At 41.7% G+C, this 20,773-nt stretch overlaps 1 protein-coding gene across 1 annotated transcript; it reads left to right on the forward strand.

The window, feature by feature from the left end:
* Positions 1–1,275: 1,275 nt before the first annotated feature.
* Positions 1,276–6,085, forward strand: LOC131190518 (uncharacterized). The gene is made up of 3 exons (XM_058167855.1): positions 1,276–2,239; positions 4,753–4,908; positions 6,012–6,085. The coding sequence occupies exons 1-3, from the start codon at positions 1,276–1,278 to the stop codon at positions 6,083–6,085; spliced, it is 1,194 nt and encodes a 397-aa protein (XP_058023838.1).
* The last annotated feature ends 14,688 nt before the right edge of the window (positions 6,086–20,773 follow it).

Genomic DNA, 20,773 nt, shown 5'->3' on the forward strand with positions numbered 1-20,773 from the left:
CTGCAAAATCTCCATTCCCACCCCACTCCAGGGGAAGGACACTACAAAATCCCCATTCCCTCCCCACAAATACCAGCCAGATGTGGTATTTGCCGGTTCTCCAAACTACTCAAAATTTCCACTACTGGTTCTCCAGAACATGTCAGAACCTGCTGAATAGCACTCCTGGTTTGAGTCATATTTAGGTCTCTAGTCCATTAAAATGGGATCATCCCACAAGAAGGGTCTACCAATGCAAGGGGGGGGGAATGGAGAAACTATGCTCTGTAGCAAAAGCAGTATTACCACCACCACAGTTGCCAGGGAGGAAAATGTGTACGGAAGCATCTTCCCCAAATCATCTTTTCAAGACACATATCCCATACGGAAAATGTTGCAGACATCAGGTCAGATGGGAGAATTTGTCTGTGTTTCACATATAGCAATTAGGGAATAGTGAGTTTGAAGCAGAAAGGTAGGATATCTATAGGTGGAGAAGATGTCCAAAAAGTGAAGATGACACCAGCTTTGGTTTTTTTCACACCCACCCACCCATTGAAGATGCTCTTCCAACATTTTTATATATTAGGTGCATGCAATCAGCCCTGGCAAAAAGGAAAAGTGGTTAAACTTTGTCCCTGCTCCTTCCCTATACCAAATCATCTCTCCTCTGTTTTCTCAGTGTTATGTATTTATGTTTGTACCTTTAAATATTTGAGCGGGAAATCAGCACGTTGCTGATTGGACGAAGCCTCCAGCAGAACTGTATAAAAGGAGAGGTTTTTCTCCCAGCCAGTTGCTGGGTCCACCCTATATTAAAGAGCTGTTGTCACTACCCTGGTCTCCAGCCTCGTTACTTCCCGAACATAACATTGGCGACGAAGGTGGGATATCGAGGCTAAGGAGAACCAGAACCGAGCTGAAGCACGATAGACCCGAACCCAGCAAACCCAGGGCAGAAAAGCGGAGATGGCCAGTTACACTCCGCCCGCACCGTTTGACCCGGTTAAAGAGAAATGGGGAACGTATATGACCCGTTTCGAAAGCTTTCTAGAAGCCAACGAACTGCAAGGAGTTCCAGATAACCGAAAAAGGGCTTACTTCTTAAGCCATTGTGGTCCGGAGGTCATTGATATCGCGGAAGCCCTGGCAGAGCCAACGCCGTTGCAGTCGGTGTCGTGGCCAACTTTACAGACTTTACTAAAAAACCACTTCGCACCAACGCCGTCCAAATACGTGCGGTGGTTTGAATTCGGAGAGCGAAGGCAGATGGAGGGCGAATCCATCGGTGACTACATGGCCGCCCTAAGAAAAGCGTCTAAGGAATGCGGATACCGTGACCTAGACGAGGTGCTCCTCGAGCAACTCATCCGAGGGGTCAAAGACATCCGTTTGCGGCGACGGCTGCTAGCAAAGAGCAACCTGACGCTGGCCAACGCTCTGGACGAAGCCAGAGCACATGAAATGTCCTCCCAAGCGGCAGAGACACTGCAGAAGCCGGTCCCACAGAAGGCGAGCGCGAAGGCAACTCCGGTGCACCAGGAGGAGGTTCAGACCGAATCCGACGGTGAAGATGAGGAAGGGGTCTGCCGCACCGAGAAACGCGACAAAGGGGACCGAGACGAGTGCGGAAGCTGCGGGGGTCAACACCAGCGCCAACGCTGCAAGTTTAAGGACGCAATATGTCGGCGGTGTGGGAAGAAAGGGCACCTAGCCCAAGTTTGTCGAGCGGCCCAACCTTCCCGCCGAAAATTCAAATCGGCCAATCAGAGCGCGGAATCGGCAAGGCGACCCGCGATTGGCTCAAACAAAAAAGGCGCGGATTCCAACCAAACAACGGTGGTCATAGGCCGCGCCTCGACCCAAGTGGAGAAGAAGATCTTCACTAAGCCAAAAATAGAGGGAGTACGGTGCCGGCTTGAAGTAGACACGGGATCAGCGATCACCATCATGTCCTGGGACACTTTGGCGAAGTCGCTGCCGTCCGTCGCAAAGCGCCACCTGCAAGCACAACGGCTACGAGTCCACGATTACCAGGGGAATCGCATCCCTGTTCGAGGGACCACCTCCGTCCGAGTCGAGTACGGCCCATACAAGAAGACCCTGCCCATCACGATCGTCGAAGGAACTCTGCCCAGTCTGTTGGGACTAGACTGGTTTCGTGCCCTGGGCATGGGAGTGACTGGCATCTACAAAAGTGACTGTAACCTGAAAGACATTCTCTTTAACGAGTTCGAAGATGTCTTCAAGGACTGCCTGGGCAAGTACAAGGGGACCCCTATTTCCTTCAACTTAGACCCCCAGGTAGCCCCCATTAGGCTTAAAGCGAGGAGAGTCCCTTTTGCCCTAAAACCGAAAATCGATAAGGAGCTGGACAAGCTCATAAATCAGGGGATTTTGGTGCCAGTCGATCACGCAAAGTGGGAGACGCCAATCGTCACCCCAATAAAGTCGGACGGGTCAATTAGAATTTGCGCTGACTACAAGGCGACGCTTAACAAAGCCTTACAGAAAAGCGCTTACCCGGTTCCCGTGGTGCAACACTTATTGCACTCTTTGGGGCAAGGACAAGTCTTTGCGAAGTTAGACTTAGCCCAAGCCTACCAGCAACTGCCCGTAGACGCCCGCACAGCCGAAGCCCAAACAATTGTAACGCACAGGGGGGCATTCAAGTGCACCCGATTGCAATTTGGGGTCAGTGTGGCACCAGGGTTGTTCCAAAACCTAATGGAACGACTACTGCAGGGGCTCCCAGGGGTAGTTCCCTACTTTGATGACGTCCTCATTTCAGGGGAAAACATGGAGGAACTGGGGGAACGTTTAAGAAAGGTTTTGGGGATTTTCCGGACAGCCGGATTAAAAGTCAAGGCAAACAAATGCCAGATAGGGGTCGAATCCGTCGATTTCTTGGGCTACCGGATAGACAAGAAAGGAATTCACCCTACTGAGAGCAAGGTCAAGGCAATTAGGAAGGCTCCAGCGCCTAAAAATAAAGCAGAGCTGCAGGCATTCCTGGGGTTGGTGAATTTCTATGCGGTCTTTTTAAAGAACAAAGCAACCATTGCGGAACCGCTGCATAGGCTCTTAGGGAAAAATACTGTTTGGTCTTGGGGAAAGACAGAAAATAGGGCTTTCGAAGCAGTAAAGAACCTGCTCTCAAGTGATAGCCTGCTCATACAATATCACAACTCATTACCCCTAGTGTTGGTTTGCGATGCCTCCCCTTATGGGGTGGGGGCTGTACTCAGCCATAGACTTCCTAATGGCACAGAAGCCCCTATAGCTTTTTACTCTAGAACGATGTCCTCCCCAGAGAGAAACTACAGCCAATTAGACAAAGAAGCACTAGCCATTGTGTCAGGGGTTAAAAAATTCCACGAATATGTCTTTGGGCGGAATTTTGAAATCGTGACTGACCACAGACCGTTACTAGGAATACTGGCTGGCGACCGCCCAACGCCTGTGGCACTTTCGCCACGCTTGACCCGATGGACTATATTCTTAGCCGCTTATTCGTACAAGCTGCAGCATCGACCAGGAAAAGAAGTGGGGCATGCAGACGCGTTAAGCCGATGCCCACTACCAGGGGCGACCGAAGACCCCACCCCGGGGACGCCCATCCTACTTATTGACTCTTTGGACTCTGGCCCAGTCACATCTAAGGAAGTGGCTCGGGCATCATACCGGGACATTGTGTTAAGAACTGTACTCGGTTGGGTACAGAGAGGGTGGCCCGCTGCGCCGGGCGAACGGTTCAAAGAATTTGTTAAAAAACGAGATGAGCTCTCGGCTCAAGGGGGGTGCCTGTTATGGGGTGATCGTGTAATAATTCCTGATAAGTTAAGGGGAAAGGTATTGGATCTCCTCCACGAGGGTCACCCAGGGATCGTAAGGATGAAGGTGTTGGCTAGAAGCTATGTGTGGTGGCCACTCATGGACGCAGAGATTGCTGAGAGGGTAGGGAAATGCCAGGCTTGCCAAGAGTCCAGACCTCTACCCCCAACGGCCCCAGTCAGGGAATGGGAAAAACCCCAAGGGCCCTGGTCAAGAATCCACATTGATTTTGCTGGCCCTTTCCACGGCCAAACGTTCCTAGTGGTTGTTGATGCATTCTCTAAATGGTTGGAGATCATACTCATGAAATCCACTACGGCCGAAGCAGTAATCGCAGCCCTGCGCCACCTATTCGCAACTCACGGGTTGCGGACACTCTGGTGTCCGACAATGGGCCTCAATTCACGGCAGCCCAGTTTGAAGAATACCTGGCAGAGGAGGGCATCCGACATGCCCTCTCTGCGCCTTTCCACCCTGCGTCGAATGGCCTTGCAGTGCGTTCCGTCCGGAGCGCTAAGGAGGCATTGTCCAGGCTCAAGCCAGGTGACTGGCAAACAAAGATAGACTTTTTCCTAGCCGTCCAGCACAGAACCCCAAGCACGGCCACCGGAAAAAGCCCAGCCGAATTACTAATGGGACGGAAACTCCGGTGCCCACTTGACCGTTTGAATCCCCATTACACACCAGAGGGTTACAAGGGGGAACTAGAAAAGACAAGGGAAATGAGCATAGGCGACCGGGTGTGGGCCCGAAACTATGGGGACGGCCCTAGTTGGTTCGCAGGCCAAATAATAAAGATAACCGGGCCAAAATCGTACGTGGTAGAGCTACCAGACAACCGAGTGTGGAGGCGCCACATAGACCAGTTAAGGAAACGAATAACTGATCAAACCGAACCAAATGAAACAAATCATGACCAATACCAATTTGAATTCACAGCTGACAATGACCCGGGGGAGGCGCAAGACTTAGCTGAGGTCCCAGAGTTCCAGCGACGCCATCAGGTTCCCGAGGGAAACAGCTGGGAAAGTTTCAGAAGTAATCCAAGGCCGGATGGCCAAGAAAAAGAGTCAGCCAATAATCCAGAGCCCGTTGGCTCAGAGAGAGAGCTGGGAGGAGAAAACAGTCTCTCCGACCAGCTCAAAACACCACCCAGAACTGAACCGCGCAGGTCAGAAAGAACTAGGAGACGCCCAGGTTATTTGCGTGACTACGTCGAAAAAATAACATGTAAATAAATATGTAAATAGAGGCAAAGTGTTTTCTGGGAGGGGAGGAGTGTTATGTATTTATGTTTGTACCTTTAAATATTTGAGCGGGAAATCAGCACGTTGCTGATTGGACGAAGCCTCCAGCAGAACTGTATAAAAGGAGAGGTTTTTCTCCCAGCCAGTTGCTGGGTCCACCCTATATTAAAGAGCTGTTGTCACTACCCTGGTCTCCAGCCTCGTTACTTCCCGAACATAACACTCAGGTCTTTGCAAAATACTCCTTTGAAATCTGTTTCGTTTATTTATTTATTTTTATTTTCGTCAAGCATGTATTTTATGACAGATACAAGTGTAAACGTAATTATAAACACATGAAAAAGATAAGAATAAAAGAAAACATTAGGACAGGGATGGTAGGCACACTGGTGCGCTTATGCACGCCCCTTAATCCTAATTCTAAAATGGTAACTGTTGTTTGGGAATGGGAGAAAGTGATGGATAAATAAAGGTAAAATATCTGTCTCCAAACACCACTTTCCATTCCCCCCTCCCCACAATTCAAAGCATCACTTCCAAGAACAGTTTTAAAGCTCTCTGAGCTTTCTTCTAACATGGGGACCAAGGGGAACACCTCCTGGGGACCATTGGGACAGTTAGATCTTTGAAGGAAACAATAGTTCATATGTTCCCCAGCTGCTTGGAACTCTTTCCATGGTTGGGATGATCAGTACAGATTGTTAGAATTGTTTAGGTCTGGTCATTTAACAAGTTATATTTATTCTGGCTTGCTCTGAGCAATTCAGTTCATGGAGGCCTTCCTGCCTGGTGTGGAGAAACGAATATCTGGAAGGGAGGTCTATGCATACACCATACTGTGGTCTATATGCTAGTGAGTTGATGTGATCATAATGCTGGGAATTCACATCCCTGACTTCAATTATCATTCTGTGAGAGAACTGGGCCTCTTTTATCTTTTTCCCATTGAAGATGAAAAGATCCAAGAAATAAACAAGCAGGATGAATTGAATTTAGGGGCCTTTACTGAACGTGCCAAAGAATAACATGCTCCAAAAGAAAGTATTGTACATGTAAATTAACAGGCACTCATGGACAACTAACTTCACACATTTGCACAAATACCTACACATGTGTGTCAGTCCCACTAGGTAGACCAGGAAATCAACTCCACAGTTGATTAGTATATTTATTGAAACTGCCTATAATAATAACTCCTTGCAGGTCTCATTGTGCTGGACCACCTTGTCCTTCTTAGAGCTTAGTGAACTAGGGAGGCATCTGTCTGAGCCACTTCTAAATCCTCCTTACTTTTACAGTATGAGAGGAAGCCTGGCTTTTTCCATTGGGTACGTTCCAGATAGGCTAAAAGTTCAATTTTTCAAGAATTCAAGAATTTCCAGCTAGCATGACCCAGGGGAATTTTTGCAAACTCTAGTTCAAATACACTGAAATACACTCCACAGTGGGTTAAAGGCAACAAAAAAGCTTGGGAAATGGTGGATCAAAACCCAGCTGGTGGGTGAACGAGTGAACCACCATTTGATTTCTACTGCTATTCTAAAGAGCTGATAACAATACAAATAATGCAACCCGTTTCTAAAAGCTATGAAGTGTTCTACTACCCCTAACTTAAGTGATTTTGGTGAAGCTTGCCTGCACAGAGAAACTGATGACAGATAAAGAAAGAAAAAAAATCAAGTCTTTGCACAGTGGGTCAATTCAGGGCCCACGTGGCATAATTTTCACTGGAGCTGTGGAGTAAAAGCAATCATCTGTTCAGCACTTTTATTATGCGGCAGATATTCACAGGGAAAGCATCTTTACACTTTACCACCCAAGCACATTGTTGCTTTGGGGGATTAACTTTGATTAGTATGGGAAATATTCCAGAGGAGAAACTTGGGGCAAGGTCTGGAGCTTAAAAGGGCTGATTCATCACTCTATCAAATAAAGCTTAAAAGGGGAAATGTTTTACTTAGTCCAAGTCATATTTTACCCAAACGTTGGGCTTTAATCATCTATCTGATGGGCACTGCTAGCCCTCATCCTGAATTTAGATCACGCTATTCCTGGAAATTCAAGAGTCAAAAGATTCCTATCTTTTTCCCATGGATCTATGTTATCCAAAGTATCTCAATTCAGATGTAAGCATTTTCTGTATGATGAACTACAGCTGCTCCTTCATCCTCCCATTTCTGGAAATAACTTTCAGCAAACCTAGACAGCTGTGAACAAGCTGGTTTAACTAACTCTTTCTCCCAACCCCTCTCCCTCTGCTGATGCTTTGAAAAACTGAACATCTGGATGCTGGAACCTTTCCAGACCTCTTATGACTAGCCGTGAATCTTCCAATGCTGTGCTTTAGCAACAGTGCCATCAATTACCACTCTAAGCCCTGTAGAAGCATGTATGCATGTGTATGAACAACTGTCTACATTCCAGGACATTCAAAAAATGTTTCCCTCTCCATTTACAGACATACCATCGATTTTGCTGTTCTAAGGAGTAAGATAGAAGAACTTCAAAGAAGATATCTGTCCAACTTTCTGTCTCTGGAACAAGCTGGGCTATGTTCTCTCAAGCAAAACCAAGAAAGGCGATTTGACTTTTGGCTTGAGATAGGAAAAATTAATCATTCTGTTTCCTGGCCACTTTTGTGCCTTTAGTTTCAGGCATATTCTGTGAGAGTTCTAAATTAAAATATTCACCACAGCGCAGCCATCTCTTTTTCTCACTCCCACCACTGATAGTTCTTTGCCCTCTTTTTCTTCTTCTTGGAACGGGCTATAGTCAGACTAGCCAGCAGATGTTGGCAGCACTATTGAAACTTTATCAGGGCTCTCTTGAGATCTTAATGTGGAAGATCTTCATTGTCTCAGGCCTCCTAAGCCAATATGGATCCTTTTTCCATGTCGCCAATATCATTTCTCTTGGACTGCAGAATCCACGTGGGAGGTCTGCAAAGGAGAGCAGTCGTCACCAATGTAATAGCTAAACGAAGCAGCCAATTGAACTTATGTGGTATCAGCTTATGTGCTTTCATTATGAAAGCCATTTTAATAGCCAAATTTATATACACTTTAAAACACGGGTGTCAAACTTGCTGCATCATGTTGCCATCACGTGACATATCGCAACATTTTTCCCCTTCGCGGAGCTGGGGTGGGCGTGACCTGCACATGACGCATCCGGCCCACGGGCCGCCAGTTTGACACCTCTGCTTTAAAGCATTTTTCTCCCTTCAGTCTTACAGTATTATTGAATGTTAATTGTCATAGTGTTGCTCTTTCTCCATTTGAAATTCCATAAAAAGAATTTAGACTAAATTTGTGTCTAAATATAACTTGGCTGTCAATAAAGCAGAATATTTGTATTATAACTTGATTGAGAAGATGCAGGTCCAGTGGGGAGTGAAGTGAAAGGCAGCAAAAGCCCCAGGATTAGTCAAAACGATGTAAAAATAGGCAATATAGCACTTATTCAACGTATTGGAGGTCCAAATCCAATAGTTCTTAATCTTCATGGTTTATTGACTATAAAGAGGCAGTACCACGTGGATAAGAAACCTAAGGATTTGCTCTTGGTCGATCACTTCGTTTGCTCTTTATCCAAGAAATTACTACTCTGACACCGGTGTTTTAAAGTGTATATAAAAAAGATTGGGTTTTACTTCCCAAATTCCCATACATGGAGCACATGCTTTTGGAGTTTTCTCCGAATGCAATATAGTTAGTTAGATGCTAGTTTTGCCTATCTAAGCAAGTGCATTTTGGTAAATTTCCTTCCTCATGAATTCTTGCCCAACTTAGATTCCCACTCCCAGGAACTCTCATATGTACCCTTGGAACACTTCAAATTCCAAAAGTATCATACAAAGAAAACGATAAAAAATTCACTCATGTTTAAGCCCCTAAATTGCAGACGCTGTAATGCCCTCACTGACGATAGAATGAGTGAGACAGAACTTGGTTCTCTTTCTCAAGTTAAAGGAATCTAGCACAGGATTAGCGTTCTCTCAAGAAAGTGCTAATCCCGGTTTTCAAATACTATAGGTCCACTGCTTCTCTAAATACTTTTTTTTTTTTAAATCAATGTTAAAGGAGAGATCGAGTTCACCCATCAAAGAATGTTAATCCCATGTGTCAGGGTTCCAAGTAACACCCCCAATTAAAGAAGACTCCGAGGCTAGAAGTTCCTCAAAGTTTCATTTTATTAGAGATGTCACATTGGCACATTTGGGAGATCCTGAATCTGAAAGCTTCCAGGTTTTCCCCACCCAAAAGAAAATCTTCTCCTACACCCACATGTCCATCACATGGTCCAATCATTGCACCGTCCCAACTGGAGATGTCTCCCAGTCACGCCATTCCAGGTACAGGGCTGAATGTCCTTTGACTCTCAGAGAAAAGAATGTTATTATGGCTAAATATCTCCACCGCTCTATGCAATCCCCCCTCCCAGTTTCCCACAGCACTAAGTGTGGCAGCCCTGAAGATCCAAAGAAAATGATGGCCTCCAGAGCTGACACCACATGTAATAGGACTTGCCTGAGAGTTGACAAGCAGTTCAGAAAGCATTGGTCAGACATTACATGCAAATACCTCTACATAGGTATTTGCATACAATGCAAATTAGCGAGAACAATTAATCAATTGTTAACAATTGCAAACAATTAAAGTGGAATGGTTTGCCTTCAGAAATTGTAGGTGCTCCATCACTGGAGGTTGTTAAGAAGAGACCAGACAGCCACTTGCCTGAAACAGTCTAGAGTCTTCTGCTCGAGCAGGGGCTTGGACCAGAAGACCTCCAAGATCCCTTCCAATCTACGTTATTATATGTTTTAAAACTCAGGGTCAAGATTCTCCAACAGCCCAAGCAAGAATGGCTTTAGAGGGCAATGCCCAGAAAAGAAGGGGGGAGGGTGGGCTTAGCAGCCAACAGTAGCAAGTAGGAGCTTAGGGATCCATAATAATCCAGGTTATCTAGGAAATTTCTGAATTGTTCCCATGGCAGAAATAACTGTTGCAAGGAGAAGGGAAGCACCATTATAAAACTGGAATAGTTAAAAATGACTTTCAACCACCTCAGCTATAGTTGGGAAATCTCATGCAGCCATATCTGCATACAATTTTTACTGGGACATATTGTCCTCGGGTTAAAGGAATGTGAGTAAGAACCTTTAGAGTATGAATTTTGAGCCTGTTATGGACCCCCTAATTGCTATGCCATCCAGCCTACTTTAAATACTTGTTAATCAAAACGTAATGGGGTGTTTTGTCGAAAGCTTTGCTAATATCAAAATATATTACAGCATTCTTACAAGCTGCAAAGGAAGTTATCCAATCAAATAATGAGATAAGATTAGTCTAGCAAGATTTGTTCTTGACAAATCTATGCTGACTTTGGCTATCAGGACATTATTTTCAAGGCACTTACAGATACTGTAGATTGCTTTATAAACTGTTCTGGAAACTTTCCAGGTATTGATGCCAGACTGATTATTCTGAAATTCCCTGGATTTGACTTTCCCCCTTTTTGAAAATAGATTTAACATTTGCCCTCCTCTTTCTTTTATCTTTTCTTCCTTTTATGGAACACATCGAAAGAAGCCCTTAGCATCCTTTCCCAAATTTTTTTGAGCATTAGCTTTTCTGATATTCACTACGTATATCTGTTCCTATTTCATTAATCTTTTCCTCTTTCTACTTTCTTTTTGGTTTCTAGATCCTCATATATATTTTTTATAAAGTTACTTTGTTTTCTTCTATATTCAACACCTCTCTCGCTTGTTTTATTGGAATTATTTGCATCTGTGCTTTTACTATCACTTTTGTAAGAAACTCTTCCGATTGATTTCTCCTGCTGTGGAATTACACTCAGCATTGTTTATTAAAATCCATTTGTGACTACCATCAGCTCTTGTTTAAACAACTCCAGCATTTTTTATTTTCTCTCAATGTTCTCGTTGTTTTCACTTCTTTCACCAAATGATCCCTAACTATAACTAATCATCTAGTGCTTTCTCCTATTTGCTGAAGGAAGACATTGTCAGTAATGCAACTTTAAAATATACTGGTGGAACCATACTTGCCAGAATTTATCCTTCAATAGATATTGGGGAAATTAGGGTCCATTATCACATGCCTCTTGGAAAGATTTTTTTCTTTGTAGAAAGCATCATCCACACCATTCCCTTAATTGGATAAGGAATAGTAGATGCCTCCAATAGTATTGCTTTAATATGTTCTTTCCTCTTAGTTCAAAATTCGATTCTTTCTAATATTGTCACGTTGGATTTTCAAAGAGATCAGGAAATATTTAACATACACTATTGTTTCTGTATCCTTCAATTTCTATATCTATAATAGGAATCATTTTATATGTTTTCATTACACCTATTGTTATACTTGTCTTCCTGCACAGGCTTTGTTGTAACAACTACCTTACTAGAACTGAGGTGGCACAGTGGTTGGAGTGCAGTACTGCAGGCTACTTCAGTTGACTGCTAGCTGCAGTTCAAATCTCACCAGGCTCAAGGTTGACAGCTTTCTATCCTTCCGAGGTCAGTAAAATGAGGACCCAGATTGTTGGGGGCAATATGCTGACTCTGTAAACCTCTTAGAGAGAGCTGTGAAAGCACCATGCATGGTATATAAGTCTAAGTGCTAGTGCTAGTGCTACTACATTTTGGGGCTCAGCCCATCATCCAGATATACAAATCACAATACCCAAATCCAAATCTCTCTTGTTCTGTTCCATTCCATTCATTTGCAGTGCTCTTCTTTCCTTTTCTCTTCTTCTCCCAAAGACAGAAAGGATGGATAAGAAGACAACCTAAACTGCCAGATTCTTGAGCTTTCTCCCTAGATATTTGAAGCCCATCATGATATGGTGGTATTTACTTTATGCAGTATCATTTCTCCTCACAGGGATTAGAAGGAAAGGATAACTGTCAGTGAATTTTTGGAATTTGATTTATTACATCCTTGATCTTTGCTCTTAGCAGAAAGCACACTTCAGAAAGCTTATTTGTCCAGTTGGCGCACAATGGTTTCCATTCCTCGTGGAATGAGCCACCAACTATCGCATTTTGCAAGGCACAATTCCAACCCCTCTGCTCTTGAAGGGCCCACCAACCTGGTTCCTCTGCAGTGTCTCTTTTCTATGCCCACATCTCTGCCCAAAAGCTCAGAGCCTGCTTCTTCTCTCAGAACCTGAAGTAGTTTGTATGTTACAGTGATATAGAACAGGGGTCTCCAACCTTGGCAACTTTAAGATTTGTGGACTTCAACTCCCAGAATTACTCAGCCACCAAAGCTGGCTGTAGAGCTGGCTGAGGAATTCTTGGAGTTGAAGTCCACAAGTCTTAAAGTTGCCAAGGTTGGAGATCTCTGATATAGAACACATTTGGTCACCATTCTTGTCCACCGGTTTGCTACTTTGTTTGATTCTTTTCTTTATGGAGAAAGGTTTCGTCTGTCAGTTTTGGTTGTAATGCATGTTGACTTTGTTATCATAAACTTCTCAGAGCAGAACTGTGGTCATTCACTGTTCCAATCTATAGACTTTACTTCAAGGTCCAGTACAAGTTTGCATTGGCTGCAGACATATACCAGATGGTCTTCAGGCAGGAATTCAAACATATTTCAAGCACTGAAGGTCACAACTGCAGATTATTCTCTGTTTAGCTTCACTTTTGTTTCTTAAGATTCTTTCAGTAGATGGAATGTTTGCTGGACTTCTTGTTTTCTTTTCTGTTTCTCAGGTCAGCCAAATACACAAATTGTTTGGGACTTTTCTCTAAATTTCTCTGCCCCCCCCCCTTGGCAAACTCCAGTTTACTTTTTCTTTTCAAGAAATCCTTAATACTAATCTTGGGGCTCAGTTTTCTTCAGATCAGTTTAGGCAATTGGTTAAAGATTAAAGATGCTGGTTTGTATCCATTGTATGCTCAGTAACATGGAAGAGAAAGAATAATGCAAGCTCTTTGAAAGACTAATAAGAACATCTACATTGGATTAAGCAGTTTTATTTCTTTTTCTTTGGGCTTATAAAAATACTCCTATGTTGGACAGCAAATCAGCAGCTCAATTGTTAATGGTGAAATATTTAAGAATAAGATTACCATTAACCATCTTATTCAGGCCTCAAAATGGCCACAGGAGTATATTTGAATAATTGAATCTGTGACCAAATAAAATAAAATAAAAATAAATACCCCCCAAACATCACTAAAATCATGTACCATAGGTTTACGAATGGGAATAAATTACATAGATAGTGGAAACTTTCTCAACTAACTGTAAAATATAAAATGTACAAATTGTTTTTGAGTTCAAACTAATGATAGGTTGATATATGGAAGAAACCAAGGCAAATCTACAAAAACATGAAAGAGCGATAATTTAACCCTGATAAGGTACATTTGGTGTTAAAAAAACAGAGAACAAAAATATACTTAGTAATACTATCGAACTAAAAATAACATAGTCTGAGATTTGGATAATGCTTAATCAGTGATATGTTAAAGGAGACGAGTGGTTCAAAAACTAATGAGATATATAAAATATGTAAGTTATGAGAAAGATATTAATTTATTGAACTATGTAAAATTTCCTTGTGTGTAGTGTTTACTTAGTTGGAAATAAATGGCAACAGTTAGGTTACTCAGTTGCCTACTGAGACCAGTAATTATTTTTCCCGATGTTATTTGTTTATTTCTTCTAGTCCCTTAAAGTTTATTGTGAAATAACAAACAAAACAGCTAGTAAATTTTGAAATGGTTTGGTTAGGAATTTAAAAAAAAATACCCACTACAGATTGATAGAACTTTTTTCCCTTAGGATTCTATTTTCTTAGAATTCTTTTCTTGTGACTGCAGAGCACCTCTGCTAAGGTTAAGGATCCTTGATTCAAAAGTTGGCATTTCATGACAGAGGTTAAAAGAAATTCCGCCCGAGATGCTGAAGCGCTGCTGTCAATCATTGCAGGCCTACTGAGTCAATCAATTCTTCTCAATCTTGAATTTGAGAATTGTAGGACTTGAGGTTCCCTATATCTTAAAGCAGGGGTGAAATCCAGCAGGTTCTGACAGGTTCTGGAGAACCAGTAGTGGAAATTTTGAGTAGCTCAGAGAACTGGCAAATACCACCTCTGGCTGGCCCCCGAGTGGGGTAGGAATGGAGATTTTGTAATATCCTTCCTCCTGGACTGAGGAGGGAATGGGGATTTTGCAGTATCCTTCCCCTGCCACTCCCACCAAGCCACACCACACCCACCAAGCCACAGACCAATAGTAAAATAATTTGGATTTCACCATTGTCTTAAAGTTGCTAAGTTTGAGAAACACAAGATTAGATGACCCAATGGTCACTTGACAAGGCATGTTGCTATGCATGCTCAGGGTGGAGGAAGTAGAATTCTTCTCGTATGGCCTTGGAAGTTATATTCAGATATCAACAAGATTTCAAGCAGGCAGAAATCCAAGGCCATTTCTGAAGTCTTGGGGACCTGCTGCCTGTTATAGTTGACTGTACTGATTAGGTGGCCGGCTACTTTGCTTGTGATCTGATTGGATGTTTTCAGATATAAGATTTAGGCTTGGATTTCTAGTGAATCATGTTCCGCCATGTATACAGAAGAAAGCCATCTTCTGTAATTCAAAAATGCTTTCAAGTCTCAGGTTCACTGAAAATCACTTCTAAGTCTTGAAATCTGAGCCTTCTTCATCTTCCATAAATGAAACCAATTCCACAATATAATTTAAAATCTCCAAGTGCAATGAGCTGACTGTGCTGAAACACACTACAGAATACTTCAGGCTTGACAAGACTTTGGAAACTTGCAAGTCAATTTGGAACACTCTGTAGGATCATATTTACCTGCTGAGCTAGTTGTGAGTGTCAGGTTCAATGACACTTTTCAGCGGCACGCAGCAGCCTGGTTTTTAACATCAGATGTTTCATAATGCTCCACAAATGGCTTCAGCCAAAACCATAAAGCTCCATTTCAAATGAAGTAATAAGGTCTATACTCTGGAGCTTAAAGTTCTAAAAGAACATGTGGTAACAACAGCAGCGGCAACAACAACAAAAACAAGATAAACCTTTAGAATTCAAGCCACATTTGAACAAGATCTGAGTCTCTTAAGTACCTGAAGCATTTCATTCTTCAAATATATAATATTCTTGCTACTACTGTTCATCATATGTTTGAGTTTTCTTTCCAATTTATATATCTATAGTTAAGCTGAAGAATTGGTATTTAAAACATCTCGGATAAAGGACAGAAATTCCTAGCACTCCAAGACAGTCTTAGAAGTTCCTACCAAATGCCAAAAAACCTGTTCAAATGCATCATCATCATTAACACCACCAGGATTAGGATACTGCCAACAGATTCTGGTCCAACATTATTCTGCTTTAAACAACAGTCAGGAAGAACCTACACTGCATTGAATGTTGTCCAACTGGATGGATAGGAGGGAGGCATGCAACTCATGTCTGCGCTTGTCATACAGTTTATATGGAAAACACCATTAGAATCTGCTTGCATTCAGGAAGAATCCATAACATATGTAAACAGTTCTTGAGCTTAACAATACTAATCAGATTGACTTGCACATGGTTGCTATGCCACTTGCTCTGTGAGAATATGGGAGGTCTCATGAAAAAGTTGCATACCTTCCAGTTCACATAAATTCCTAACTGTGACAGAACAAAGATTGTGACTCTTACCTCCACCATGGTAGATGAACAGGACAGCTGTGAAAGCAAAAATTAAACCCATTTACATTCTTATGGATGTTTTGACATGAATATTTATGGTTTTCTGGGGTGTCTTGGAAAGAGAAAACGCATTCCCGTCCAAAACTACATGCACTGCTTAAATAAAATTAAGGTTTATGTTTGTGATATTGTATTACATGGAGAACAAAATATCCATAGAAAATAACATGCAAGTTGTTTTGGAACAATAGTTTTCCATTTGTATTGAGGTAATCATTGAAAAAAAAACCACATGCAAAAACTACAGTATGTAGGTGAAAAAGGAAAACATTGGTGAAAGGGGGGAGGTAGTTCTCTTAGGAAATCATCCAAACACCTGCTGAAATTAAAGAAGAAATTAAATAGCAGTTAGATCATCACTCTAATGCCGATGTTTTAGATATCCAAACAGATTTTCATGCCTGTGGCTTGCATTAAAAATGCTGAGGGCTCTAGTCCAAAAATCCAATTATTTCTTTTTGGCTAAATTGTTTTCATTTGGCTAGAGGTGATTGAATCACGCAATGAGAAGTTTTGCAGATATTCTTCTTGGTTTAATAAACTATGTCCTGTTGTCTAGTGTTTGCTGCATTATTACAAATCAGCAGCAATCAAGTGATTATCATTGGGTTTTGGTAAAAGGTCCAGGAAAGATCCATCTTCTGCCGCACACTGTCAACAAGTAGAAATGTTATACTAGTACACACACACACATACATACACACACATGGTGTGTATATACAGACATACATACACACATATTGTGTGTGTGTGTGTGTGTGTGTGTGTGTGTGTAGTTCAGTTCAATTCAGTTCAATAGTCCATTTGCTAGAATTCTTGTAACTCCAACTCGTTCTTCCCAACAAATCTGGCTAATGAGATTGTCAGAATCTTGCTTGGAAAAGAATACTTTCAATTTAGGTATATACCAAAGAGCCTGTCTTGAATAACAACTTGAGCTATTGGCCCAAGCAAATTTGTAATTAGACTTTCCTATTATTTATAGGACCATATGTTAATCTCTCCCCCCTCCCTCTCTCTCCAATCCATTATTTAATAGCAATAGCACTTAGACTTATAAACCGCTTCACAGTGCTTTACAGCCCTGTCTAAATGGTTTACAGAGTCAGCATATTGGTCCCAACAATCTGGGTCCTCATTTTACTGACCTCGGAAGGATGGTGAGATTTGATCTGCCAAATTGCAGGCAGCCAGCAGTTAGCAGAAATAGCCTGCAGTACTGCATTCTAACCACTGCGCCACCGCAGCTCTTAAGCTACTCTATCCTCTTAATGCCCCACCCAGATGACTTCTAAAGAAATATGAAATATGATTCTTGACTAAAAAATTATCCATCTCTAGAATAGCAAGAAAAGAATGTTATTTGCTAGTAACACTTTGTTTTTAAACAGAGCATTTGTATTATTGATCTAGAAATAATTATACCAATGAAATAAGTATCAGTTTAACTTCTGTTTTTGTGTTGATCTAATATTGCTTATAATGTAGATGTTTTATTATCAAGAGAATTAAGGACAACCTCTGCCCGTTTGATTCCTATACTTTCTTTCCCTTCAAAAGTAGGACTTTTTCTTCCAGAGATGACCTGCTTGGCTCAAATTGCTGACCAAGGTGATGAATGTAGCAATTCCTGCCAGCTACCCTGCTGGAGGGCTTGGGCAGCAGGGTCTTGGTGTGTGTGTGTCTAGACTCTTACTGTTATTACAGATGGAGTTAGAATTCAGACCCTAGCCTTACTTTGTGCTCTATATTTCATAGTAAGCTGTATTCCCCATCTGGAAGCAAGCAAGCAATGCAAGAGTGCCAAGAAAAACTGGGCGAGTGGTAGTCATGGAAAACTTCTCGATCACATGGCACTGAATTTATGTGAGTTCTACTTTTCAGTGGGTAAATTACTATTAGGGAAGGGGGAAGATTGCAAACTCATTCCATGTTTCCCTTGTTAGCACCTGTCCCCTACTTTCTTGCCACCATTCACTACTGTTGCCTTTCAAAACGAAAAGTGCAGTGACTTCATAGTGATATCCCAGGCCAAGTTCACAAAGAAATGAAACCACACAGTCAGTCAGGATCTGGTTACATTGGGATATTGTTGATACCCAGAACCTTCTGTTATATCCAGGTTGAATAAGATAAAAAGGAAACAAGGCATAATTCAGTACTAATCATAGGCAATCATTTATAGAATAGAATAGTAGAATAGAATAGAATAGAATAGAATAGAATAGAATAGAATAGAATAGAATAGAATAGGATAGGATAGGATAGGATAGGATAGGATAGGATAGGATAGGATAGGATAGGATAGGATAGAATAGAATAGAATAGAATTTTATTGGCCAAGTGTGATTGGACACACAAGGAATTTGTCTTGGTGCACATGCTCTCAGTGTACATAAAAGAAAAGATATGTTCATCAAGGTAGTGAATCACAGAGAACAATTAAAAATAAAGAAACCATTAGAAAGCATTTCACCAAGGCAGCCTTCATCGGCGCCATCTTGGAAAGATTTATGTTGCCGCAATCAATGGTGAGTCTTTAGCAACCAACTCTGCTGTTCCAGACATGTCCAAATATTAAGGCCCATATATAAAACAGGATATAGAGACAAGTTAGAACTGCAAGATTAAGGTTCCAGCCCCACAAGAATTGCAGGACATCTATATCAGAAAGGTCTTCTCTCTAAGTTGCCCAAATGCTATGGAATTTTGTTTTGCAACACTATTTTATTTTGTTGGGCTTTAGATTGTGGAGCAGGCTTTTGTGGGTTTAGTTTATGGTGTCACAATGTTTTACAACAGGGGTCCCCAATCTCCAGTCTGTAGATCAGCACCAGCATGCCAAAAACCAGGCTGTGCAAACAAGTGAAGTCCCATCAGCTGGATGTAGGCAGTATGCGAAACCACGCCCCCTCCGGTCCATGGAAAAAACCCTCTCTCCATGGAACCAGTCCCTGGTGCCCAAAAGGTTCGGGGCTGCTGTTTTATAGTATCTTTTTATGATGTACTGTAAATTGACCAAAGATATGGACTTGACCGGAATTGAATTTCCAAATGAATGCATGCATAAATACTGCATAAAGGCATAACTTAAGTAGAGATGCTCACTCAGTAATTGGAGAGAATAGAATGGTTACTTTAAATCATGACTCACAAAGCAAAAAAAATAAGCAGTATAAAGGAACTGGGCTGAATCAATTTCTCATTAGTAGCCTTTCATCTATTTCCTAAACAGTGAATCAGAAATGTCCTTAATTTTAATTTTATTTTGTCACATTATACACAAGCATCAACATAAAACAACAACACATCATATAAGCATATATATAAGCAAAAGTATGCAATAACTATATTAGTTGGATATAATGAAAGGAAACAATAGGACAGGAAGGTAGGCACGTTTGTGCTCTTATGCACGCCCCTTATAGTCCTTTTAGGAATGGGGTGAGGTCAATAGTAGACAGTTTTTGGTTGAAGTTTTTGGGATTTACAATGGACAAGAAGGATTTATGGGCAGCAGGGATTATTCTCATAATATTAGCACATTCTGAAAAGCACTAGGACTATAGAATGTTCCACACAGGGACAGGACCTTATAATAAAAGCAGGTAAAATCCCCTTTATGGGAAAACTCAGAGCATTATAAGACAGGCCTTTCATTACTGCTAATAGAGACAGATTCACTGTTGATCTGATTCTGATTACTTTGCAATAATTTAACTATTGAAATAGTAATGGTAAAAACAGTGCAACACTGGTTAATCTTCTATCAAGGTCTTTGTCATGGAAACAAAAGTTTCATTAAACAAGCCTGCTAAGCCTGAAAGCATGGAATACAAATCATCCTCAAGTTAGGACCATCTTAGGAAGTTGGGACTTCCATCACTTGGCAACTAAGACAACCAGTTTGATCCGTTAAGGCACCAGGCTAGAAAATGGGAGACCGTGAGTTCAAGTCTCATTTTAGCTATGAAAGCTGGCTGAGTTACTTTGGGCCAGTCCAACCCACTCTCAGTCTAACCCAGCTCACAGGGTGGGTGTTGTGAGAAAAATAAGAGGACGGAGATGTGTTGGATATGTTCACTGCCTGAGTTATTTGTAAAAAGTAATAAAGGTGGGTATAAATAAATAAAATAAAAATTGTAGAAGCTCCTGAATTGTGACCACATGACCATGGCCATGTCTTTTCCCAAATCTTTTTTGCCTACCTTTTCTCTCAGCTATTTCTCTGTCTTGCCTTTGCTTTGCTTTTTTACTTACTTTACTTTACTTTTTTACTTTACTTTAACTTTACTTTACTTTACTTCAACTCCACTGACACACTTCTCTTTCCAATGTAGAGGGAAGAGGGGATGGCTTGAAAAAGAGAAAAAGAGCCAATACCTAGGCAATGGCCAGATAAGTAAGGCTTGAACCTGGATTAAAAAAAGAAGAAAAACTTCAGAAAATGTCTCCAACCCTCCCTAGTTCTCAAGAAAATAAAAGGAGGGAGGGAGAAGTACATTCAGACTTGCAAGATTCTGCTACTATAATTATTATAATAAAAGAAGTCCTGATCTTTGTGACCTTAGTTTCTTAGTCTTAGTGGGCTGCCCTCATTTCTCTCACCTTCCTCCTTATTTTGGCCATGACTTCACTCTAATACCCCATAACTCTCCATCCCATCACTTCTAGTGCTTTTTTAGTTTCTCCTTCTAATCTCCTTCTTTGCTAAGAAAAACAATATTGCCTTCTCATCAGAAACACTTCCATCCACAAAAAGCAAAACAAAACAACCCTCACTCCAACACTTTTGAGCAGGAAATTGCATATAGTGACTAAAGGCCCAAAATATTGTTGACTGTAACTCGAGACCATCCATGCAAGGGAATATTGAGAGGTTTTTGCCTCTCTTTGGAGACTTCCAAAACTATTTCCTTCCCATTTAAAGTAAGGGATTTATCT

Source organism: Ahaetulla prasina, chromosome 2 (genome assembly GCF_028640845.1).
Source record: "Ahaetulla prasina isolate Xishuangbanna chromosome 2, ASM2864084v1, whole genome shotgun sequence".
Classification (NCBI taxonomy): domain Eukaryota; kingdom Metazoa; phylum Chordata; class Lepidosauria; order Squamata; family Colubridae; genus Ahaetulla; species Ahaetulla prasina.

Bases quoted from the DNA above. Each gene is read 5' to 3' on its own strand.
- LOC131190518 (XM_058167855.1), top strand. From the start codon at position 1,276: ATGGCCGCCCTAAGAAAAGCGTCTAAGGAATGCGGATACCGTGACCTA. The intron at 2,240-4,752 runs GCAAGTACAAGG...TTGAATTCACAG, and splicing joins TGTCTTCAAGGACTGCCTGG to CTGACAATGACCCGGGGGAG. The intron at 4,909-6,011 runs GCTCAGAGAGAG...TTCCCATTGAAG, and splicing joins CAATAATCCAGAGCCCGTTG to ATGAAAAGATCCAAGAAATA.